This window comes from Callionymus lyra, chromosome 7 (assembly GCF_982586985.1).
Source record: "Callionymus lyra chromosome 7, fCalLyr1.hap1.1, whole genome shotgun sequence".
NCBI lineage: Eukaryota > Metazoa > Chordata > Actinopteri > Syngnathiformes > Callionymidae > Callionymus > Callionymus lyra.
Window position 1 is genome coordinate 23090545 of NC_141824.1, and position 10426 is coordinate 23100970.

Genomic DNA, 10426 nt, shown 5'->3' on the forward strand with positions numbered 1-10426 from the left:
GATGTCTTTCTTTTGGAGCTGCTCGCCTTCAATAGTTAGAAGTGTGTTTATGTGTCTCCCTCTAGTGGTTGGTTCAGGGTAAAGCCTGTGAAGGGAGTCAACCAACTCTTCAGTCATGTTTACAGTGGCACACTTGTTTGTTTTTCTAAATGCTGTGTGTGTGTCACATTAGGAATTCAGTTATCGTTGATTTAATAGATCTTAAGTTGTCCTGATGTCAAGAATTAATGTGCTCAGCGGTTACAACAACAACCTGATTTTGCACAAATGATCTTAGACATTTTGGTTCTGTGGGGATTTTGTGTTCCGGTGAACCGACCCCTCGCCAGTCCATACGTGGTGGTGGAATGAAGGACAGACACATTGATGAGTTTAAGGTTAACTCCTCTAGTCAATTGTACATGTAGGATTGGTCAGTAACTGTAAACACCTGATTCTAAGATGGTCGCTGCACGTGGTCGTCGTGGAAATTCACCAAAGGTCTTCTAGAGAGAATCTATTCCCAGCGACTTGCTGGACTGTTGTGTCTTTCAGTGTGAGTTCTCAAACAGGTGTCCACAGACTTGCTGGGAGTCTGGGATTGTTTAATCTTTCTGTGTGTGTGTGAAAGGCTTTGTGACCTCGGCCTGTGAGTTGTTACAGTCAGTGAATGCAATGCAAGAAAAGGATTATTTAATATGAATTAAATATGTAAGATTATCAGTTAATCAAGTGACTATTTGAAACGTGTGTTAAATCTAGACGATTGATTACAGTAAAGTTGTCATTTCCTCACAGTTCAGTAACATGTTTCTGATACGATGTAAAATTAATGTGGATCCGTCAATTGGCTGTTGTTTTTTTTTTCATTTTTTCTGACAGTTGATGCAGGGAGCTTGCGTGACATTTACCGAAAGTATTAACTGTAAGTGTAGCATGTTAGCCGTTTAGCTTCTGCTAAAAACAAGCTTAAAATATAACTTGTTTAAGAACAGTTTCTCATGTTGAGGCTTCATTACAATATGGACATTACATACGGGCCTTATCGTGGTATTTGGAAGTTTTTTGGTGCGTGTTTTATGAATGTAGAAAATTGAGCTTCGTTCACGACCGTTGAATGAACGTACATTTTAACTCCCAAAAGACACCATATTACTCTGACAATAATCCCAACCCTTTTGGTGAGGGTGAGTAGACAACGAGGGAAATTGAATGAATTGAATTTTGGGTGTCGCAAAAAATAAGGTGTGGTCGGGGTTAGTGGTTCAATAATAAAGGTAAAAACAGACGGTATCTACAATCAACTGCATATTTAAAAAAAAAAAAAACAAGACCCAGCAGCAGGTAAAAAAATATTATCACACAACAAATGATGTCTTCATATTAAAAATGTCTATATAGAAATACACATTTATCTTAAATTCACTTCAATTGTTAGGTCACAATCATCAAACTCACAAATTACCAGTTGTTATTCAAAATAAAAATTCCACTTTTGAAATCCAAATAAATAATTTTTGACAATTCCAAATGCTTCAACAAGGTCAGTGCATTATGGGAGTTTCAGTGTGAGGAAGGTCATTACTGGAGTATAGAAGGTGAAGAATCATCCATGTCCGTATTACATTCATCTTTTGGGTTCAATGCCAAAGTGAAAATATGATTCTGTTCCATGTTAATCTTTGTATCCTTTTCTCTTTAATCTATGTTCTTTGTCTTTAGATTTAGATTTTGTCATCTTGCACTTTCTTTTTATTTCACTTTGTTCTGGTTCTTGTTTATGAATCTATCGTCTGTTGCTGTGTGCTGGAAAAACAACCTCCGGAGGGATCAATAAAGTTTATCTATCTATCATCAGAGATTAAATGTTGTGTGTGTGAGGTCCGAGGTGTGTTCATTATTGAGAGGTCTTTCATTGTTATGGGCGGTTTTATTAAGTCCTGTTGGATCCATCGGTCCAGGAGCTCTCTCTGATAGAACAACCATGTTCATTACGACTTAACACTGAGTTTGTGACTGATTTACATTCTGGCTCGGGTATGTCTGTGTGTCCCAGGTGGAGCTGGTTTGGCTTCCTCTAGAGCCCTGTCGCCTGTGTCACAGATTTGTGCGACGACAACAAATTGGATTTTCTTTTCTTGGTGAGGTTGTTGCGAGTGTCTTGTCCAGACAGGAAGTAAAGGATGGGATCCAAGCAGCTGTTGGCACTGGCAAAAGGACGCGTGACCTTATAGGCGATACTGGAGCCTTCCAGCATTTTACAGCTGATCTGTTGAAACCATAGACATAGGATCAGGTTGAACTCCTGACAAAATGGATCCTTCTTCTTACCTGCGTCGGGTCCATTCTCTTCAGATATCTGAAGTAGTAGTAGAGGCTTCTGGTGAGGTGGAAGGGCAGGAAACAGAGCATGAAGGACGCCAGAACGATGATGATCATCTTCACTGATTTCTGCTTGTATTGTTGCGCCGCCTGTTGTCTCCTGTCCCCCTCTGCGCTTCCATCGGACCCCCAGCCAGGCTCCAGGAGCTTCCTGACCATCATGCCGTAGCACACCATCAGCACCATGAAGGGCAGGGCGAACATCACCACCGACACGGCCGAGCTGTACACCAGGAAGTCGTCGAAGAGGTCTGGGCTGGTGGTGTCGTAGCAGATTCTCTCTGTGCCGAAGTCCCTGCAAATAAAGTTTTTTTTGGCGGCATCTCTTTAGAAGGAAATATGACACAAAACAAATAAAGATAATTTGTAATATTAATGTATTTTTTAGTGTAAATATTTAAAAACATTTAAACAAATAAAATAAAAAGGGCCAAACACACACCCTAGTAGGGTTTTTCATCAGCGTTTTTAGTTGCACTGTTCTTTGGTGAGTTTTTTTTTATTAATTTGGTTCTTTTTTTGTGTTTTTCTATCAGTGGATCATGTGTCTGGACACCACTATTTTTCTGGAATTCCCTTTTTTTTTTTTCAATATAGTTCTGAGAAATATACCGCTTTGGAATTATTTTTTGTGAGAGTTTGTCTACACTGCATTTTTCAAAATCGTCAGCATCAATATTTAAAATAACATTGAAATATGCATTAGGTCATTTACTCCCAATACACATTAAACATACAGTATATTGTAACATTAAAAAATTGTAAACAAAAGGCACCAATTTTACTCAAACTAGTGTTTTAAAATTTACATTTTAAACAAAGATACAAAATGTTTAAGAAAGATATTAAAAAAAAATATTAAAAAAAAAATTATATTAGTACAATGAATGTCAATTTTTTAAAAATAATTTCAATAATTTGACTTAAATGTTTCTTTTCACCTGATTCTGGAGAAGTAGAGAATGGGAGCCTGGCAGGACAGAACAACGGCCCAAATAGCCACCGACACCAGTTTGGCTCGACGGGCACTGACCCAGTTGAGAGACCGGACCGGGTAGCAGATCCCGAGAAAGCGATGCAGGCTGATGCAGCACAGAAATAGAATGGAACCTAAAGAGAAATTATTTATTAGAGTTTAAAAAAAAATACCTACAAGAATAAATAGTTAATCTACACACGAAATATTCTATATAATATTTATAATATAATATAATAGTTAAATGACAAACACTGGTATTTGTTTTAAGATTATATAGGTTATTTTTAATGGATTTGCATCAGTTTAGTAAAAATCTGAGAAGGTATTTCAGCAAAGATGGTCATATTTGATGTAATAACAAATTCCATTTTTGATCATGAATATTGTTCAATTAATTGTTAAGTCATTTTTATAACGTCAATTATTATTTATTTATATGCCATTTTTGGTCATCATTGTTTCTTATTGTCTTTTAATTTATTGTATTTTATTTAAATAATCTCTTTTCATTCCATTCCATCCGTATTATTTCACTTTTCTATTCTGTGATGCCACCACAACAAACTCCTGTGTTGTGTTTACAACACAGGCAACAGCTGATTCCGATTTTGAAATTAAAAACAGTCAAATAGATAATATGTAGCATTTGTGTTCTTATCTTCACCACAAGATCAGTCATATCAAACACAAGGTTCTTGGGCCATATTAATTCAATCGATATTTTAAAAAGTGGCCCATGACCCAAATTTATAATGTTTTATTTTCCTAGTGATCTGCTCTAAATGAAATCTTTACGCTTAAAAAAGTGCTTAAAATTCAATAACCCTTTCACTTCTTTTGCATCTTACTTGAACCATCTGACGTTATTCACATATACTGTATATCTACTGATTTGTCATTTACATTTGTGAGATTGAACCTCTCATCCGAGTGAGTTCCAAACTGATGCTTGTGTTTACCGTAAAGGTTGGCATAGAAGAGGAAGCGGATGATCTTGCACATGGGTTCACTGAAGGGCCAGTCGTTCTGGTCGGCGTAATAGTAGACGAGGAACGGCAGCGTGAGGATGTAGAGAGTGTCGCACGTGCTCAAGTTGAGCATGTAGACCGTGGACGCTTTCCATTTCTTAGTTCGGAATAAAATCACGTACAGGGCCGTGGCGTTCAGAGCCAGGCCGACCACGAACACCAGGGCATAGCTGACAGGGAGCAGGATGTATTTGAAGTCCTCTTGGAATTTACAGTAGTAGCCACTGTTAGTGAATGGTGGGTTGGTCTTGTTCAGTAGAATGTCCATCATGGATGTAGAAGCACCTGAGAATTGAAACAAGCTTAGTAAAGAGGTGAAAATGACTTGGTAGAAATGTACATTCACGTCCAAAAATATAGCATAAGCATTTATGTATATATTTGATTAAAAAACACATTCGTTTTTTAGTGAGGCTACTTCAAATATAAAACAATTATATAACATATTTTTAGGACCGTACATACTCTTAGTTTAAATTAATTTATATTTTCAACAACTACACTTCACGGATGATTCACCCTCATGCTTTTTCGCATTTTGTCAGGACCTCATATATTTATTTTGTTTGTTTTAAAGTTAAAATTAGGTCACCTTAAACAATCTCTTTGTAATGATTTTGTGTTTCTAAAGAGCCTCAGTAGCCCAGCTAATGCCTGACCACAATTCCCAATTCAATTGTGTTGGTCATTAGTGAGGAAATTATGCTCTAAAATGAAGGGTGAAGTGGGAAAAACATAAAAAAAAGACACAAAAAACAAGACAGAGAAATCGACATATGTAATTAAATATAGAACATAGAACAAACAGTAGTTTGAAGGTGGATTAAGTGTTTAAAGTATGGCATAAACAAGACTGATCAATTGTTCTTCTGACAAAAGACCAAATTAAGATTGAAATCAACCATTACAAACTAAAATCTACCGTCGTATTACAGAGGAAACCCTTAACAATTCTTACCTTCAGTCACTCCGAAGCAAACATCTAGGATGGCTTTTTTAAAATGAGACCCAGAAACACTCAGACACATTTAGTCTTTCCCTCCCATTTCCCTGCAGTCACATTCCTACACATGCTGCTGACTGGTCTGTTTCACTTCAATATTATTTCGAGTGTCGAATCATAACAAAGTAATCTCGAGGCACTTTACAGTTTAAATTAAAATTGTAAAGTGAAAAAAAAAAACAGTTCCCGGCATATCAACAAGGAGTGATTCACAATGTTGCCATTACAAACCATTTACCAAAAAAACAAACCACCATAAGCAAACAAGTCATCTATCAACACTATATACTCTCTAAAAAGCATTGAATTATATTCATCCAGGTAGTCTTCTTTTAGTCTCGACGTGTGAATGTTTAGACACCAAAGTCAAGTCCAGTTCAAGAAGCATTCCTCTAAAGCAACTGCAGATTGTGTTTAACAGGCAACAGATGCTTTCTTCAGATCTGGATATTCTTTTAGCCCGTTGGTTGCGAACAGATCTAAAGTCTCCGAAAAACCCACTTACCTGTGTGTTCTGTTCTGAACAGCCCAGCCAGTGTAACTTGTTTTCATAATTCCACGGTGTTTTGTTGATGTAGAAATGTCACATTCTCCGAGACGTCGACTTGTGTGTGCGTGTCTGACAAGCTGACGCCGGCGCACTACTTCAGGGCCGCTTGAGGCGAGGCAGATTATAATGAAATTGGTTTAACAAATACTTATCATTGACAATATTTGTTCTATCATTTAAAGAGCACCTATATGTTGATTACAACAACCTCTTAAGATCTGACATTGAGGAGGAAACTCAACCCTTTTTTTCATTTATTTATTTTACAGCTTCACAGGAATCTTTTACATCATACTTTTTCTTATGACTCAAGGATTAAATTTGCTATTTGACTCATGTCTGTTTATTTGCCCTTTAAGTTGTCCGTTGTCTGTCCAAACAAACAGGTTGTCAACAAGATTAAACAAGAGGATTAACGTTTTTCTCTCTGGAGATGCAGTTGAAAAGAGATGATGGAGACTTGGACTGAAATTATGAAGAGTAAACATAGTAAAAGCTCCAGAGCAATGGACGGATATGAAGAGAGATGAAGAGGAGAGTGCAGGCAAGGTGTTCTGGGTAATCTGTGAACAGAAGAGTAGCAACTATAGCAGCCAAATCATTCGGCCACCGTCTGTTAAAATTTGAAACACTTTGTTTTGAATTCCACATTATTATATTATTAAAAAATAATCATTTTTATTTCCGTGGGAACAGAGTTAAAAGCCGTTTCAGCCAGGAACAGTCAGGACTAAGAGCCGCCATCTTCGTGAGCGAAAGGGTTAGTTTATCAGCAGACAGCTCATGTGGAGTGGGTTAGGAAACAATATTATGGAGTCCAGATGATTTGGCCACGTGAAGAGGAGAGACAGGGAACATGAGGAGTTTTAGAAATGAAGGTACCTTCTTGAAAGGGGAAGTTTAAGACAACCATTGGAGCTCTAAAGAGATATGTGTATTAGGGAGATTTACTGTGGCAACCCTTGATACCAAATGACCATCACAAAGACCAACAGTGACAATAACAAAAAGAAAACTTGACTCTAGTGTAAGAAATGAATGGGATCCTCGGTAAGAGCTAGCTGAAGTCACCGGGAAAAAGAATGTCATGAATTAATTATAGACATGGTGACCTCAAAATCCATTAATAGTTGAACGTGTTGTTCTCAGTATTATCTTGATCTTTAAAGTATATACTTTATTGAGTATTGTTTTGATTGTTTAAGCGCTTTGTGACCCTGGTCTGGAAAAGCGCTATATAAATAAATATTACTTACTTACTTACTTACAATTGAACACTAACTGATTTGGGCCATGTGGTTAATATTGTTTTACTGTTATCTTGGGTATTTAAACCAGCTCACTGACCTCAGGTTAGTATGTTTTATTGCCCCTGTCGATGCTTTGTTCAACAGGGAAGAGTTAAGTCAGTCGTAGACTACAATCTACTTAATTTTCGGTGAATTTTACTTGATATTTGTGTTTATTTAGTCCCTAACCGGGACAGAAGCTATCATCCTGCCCAAGGCATGGTGAATCGTGAGTATATTTCATTATTTAACATACATACATTCATCATTATTTGAATTAATCATTTTCTGGTAATCTTGTTTGGTTTTTGAAAAAACATGTTTTTTCAATATTTTAAACAAACAAAAAAAAAAATCAGGTTTTTCATATTGTCATTATAATAAAAACAGTATTACATACACTGTTGTTTCTATCTCCTTATCTATGAAATGTTTTTTTAGTAATATAAGAATCGAGAATCAAGAGCTATGTGAGAATATTTGCAAATGTTCACTAAAAAACAGAAGTTTATTTATAGATCAAATAGAAATAAAATAAAATATTACTTACCGTAAAACATCCAGAAGAAAGAAAAGATCATAAATTGAAAACTAACTGCAGGGATTCAGACAAACCCAAAAAGATCCGAAAGTTGGTCATTTTCTTTGGATCCTGGCAAAAAGTAATGTGAGTGGGTGTTGAGTGACGCATTTGCCGCCTTTTCATGTGTATGTATGTGTGAGACTTGAAGTGTTTTCTCTCAAAGGACAGGCCTGGAAGGAGATTTAATGTCTTACTTGATCCAGTAACCTGTTATTAATGATTACACAGGCCTTCACCTTCACAACAGTCAGTGTAAGATCAGGATTGAATGTCACATAAAAATACTTTATTTTTCTGTTTTTTTTTAATGACCAAATAAGAATATTGGGATATATTTGTATGGGGAAATAAGGAAATAAAACAAAACATGTTTTTGCTCATTGACAACACACACACACACACACATTGTGCGCAGTCTATGGTAAAATAGTAGTAGAGATATTTACCTAAACAATTGCAAAAGTGCTGTGTTTTTCCCAATGGGTGTTGATTTATGCAAATAAAAGCATATACATTTAAACATTACTAACGCAACGCTTATGTATATTGACTATAGATTATACAGTATAGAGTCTTGTATAAATAAGAGCTTTTTCACTGGATGTTAATGTGAGAATTTACGAACGGACACCAGACAAAAACGTGTACATGGTATTTGGAGTATATTTGTTGTAGAAGCAAGATCAAAGGACATTTCTTATCATCATATTTATGTTTATCTGCACTTGCATACAAGTTCAGGAGAGGACAAACATTGTTTTCTACACCATTTCTACATTGCTAAGATGAAGGAGAATGATGGCACATAAGAGTAATGACTCAACGATTGGTAAGGTTTCAATACGAAGTTTGATTTAATCTTTTTAAAAAACAAAACCCTGTTTGACTTTGATACAAAAAACATAAAGTGTTCCGCCAAGGACATATTGTTTATGGGCACTAAACCATTTATTCATTCATAAATAAAAACAAAAAAAACAGGCTACAGAAGTTTATGGATATTGATATTCTTAGCCATATTATTTATATTATTTCTGCAGCTTTTACACCTGCCTATAGATTCATTGACCTTGCATGTGTGTTCAATATCACAGACATAATAATGTCATAGCACTCCCACTATTTTGAACATGTATATTAATATACATGTTCAAAATACTTGGAGTGCTATCTTACTCACTCGTCTCACTTTAGGTATCACTGACTGAAAATATGAAACCTGAAAATAATATATTTGTGTTTTATTTAACTGTACAGCCACCACAAAGAAAATCCTATGTTGTATTAACAGCACTGGCGATAAAAGTTTCTGATTCTGAAAATGTCCAAATAATAATAAGTTTTAAATACTCACGTCAGACTTCCATGATGATGAATATCCCTCTGTCAATATTGATGGTTATACTTAGCTTTTCTTACTCATAGGTGTCTTTTAAAGCCACTAAATATACTGTTTGTTTATCATTTGTAAGCGAGCAGTCAATCAATTTCTTCAATACTTACAACATATTTCACATTTTTCTATCCCTGTGCTGTATATATTTACTCTATAAGTGATTTTCTTATGTCCTCTTTGTATTTTCTAATATTTCCATATTTTTATATTCTCACTGAGATTTTTCATCACATCAGTGCATTTCAGCTGCAACCAGGTTAAACGTTGTTCAGAAAATACACCCTTTATCTCCCTCTTTGTCTTTCATTCCTTCCCATTAGGAGACATCACAGCAAGTAGCTTATCTTGCACAGCTTCCACAGTCACCTGTCACACCTATCAACTTCATGTCCTCCTACCTCATTTGTTTTCTTTCCCTTCAGCACATAACTCCGCTTCAAACATTCTTTATTCAACTTGCATACGTAGTTAAGTTCAGGAGAGGAAAAACATTGTTTTCTACACCATTTCTACATTGCTAAGATGAAGGAGAATGATGGCACATAAGAGTAATGACTCAACGATTGGTAAGGTTTCAATACAAAGTTTGATTTAATCTTTTTAAAAAACAAAACCCTGTTTGACTTTGATACAAAAAACATAAAGTGTTCCGCCAAGGACATATTGTTTATGGGCACTAAACCATTTATTCATTCATAAATAAAAACAAAAAAAACAGGCTACAGAAGTTTATGGATATTGATATTCTTAGCAATATTATTTATATTATTTCTGCAGCTTTTACACCTGCCTATAGATTCATTGATCTTGCATGTGTGTTCAATATCACAGACATAATAATGTCATAGCACTCCCACTATTTTGAACATGTATATTAATATACATGTTCAAAATACTGGGAGTGCTATCTTAGATAACATTTAATGTATTGTAAGATTCGTATAAAGGGACGTATTATTATCTTTAATTTTGATAAGGATGCAAAAATGTTTTTACACAACCGTGATTATCTTAAAGATATTCTTAGATTTATACGTCTAGCATCGAACCAGAATATCGACTTTTCGTGTATCGACTGCGGTTTCTTGTTGCTATGCAGGTCTGAGACGCAGCCTCCGCTCATCCCTCGTACTCTCGCGAGAACACGCCGATGCTCGGCAGCTAAACAAACACACAATGATGTATTTTCAGCCATTTAAACGATCTTCCTAAATACATATGAGACACTAAGGGTTTG

The 10426-nt window shown here is 35.7% G+C and overlaps 1 protein-coding gene across 3 annotated transcripts; it reads right to left on the reverse strand.

The window, feature by feature from the left end:
- Positions 1-88: 88 nt before the first annotated feature.
- p2ry2.1 (purinergic receptor P2Y2, tandem duplicate 1) lies at positions 89-7898 on the reverse strand. Of its 3 annotated transcripts, XM_087795713.1 has the most exons (6): positions 7761-7898; positions 5877-6026; positions 4300-4653; positions 3303-3471; positions 2311-2656; positions 89-2248 (listed from the first exon to the last, which is right to left on the reverse strand). In XM_087795713.1, the coding sequence occupies exons 3-6, from the start codon at positions 4637-4639 to the stop codon at positions 2057-2059; spliced, it is 1047 nt and encodes a 348-aa protein (XP_087651839.1). In that variant the 5' UTR covers positions 4640-4653; positions 5877-6026; positions 7761-7898; the 3' UTR covers positions 89-2056. The 3 variants fall into 3 exon arrangements, with proteins under 3 accessions (XP_087651839.1, XP_087651837.1, XP_087651836.1); XM_087795711.1 differs by lacking the exon at positions 5877-6026; XM_087795710.1 differs by lacking the exons at positions 5877-6026; positions 7761-7898 and adding an exon at positions 5327-5827.
- Positions 7899-10426: the final 2528 nt, after the last annotated feature.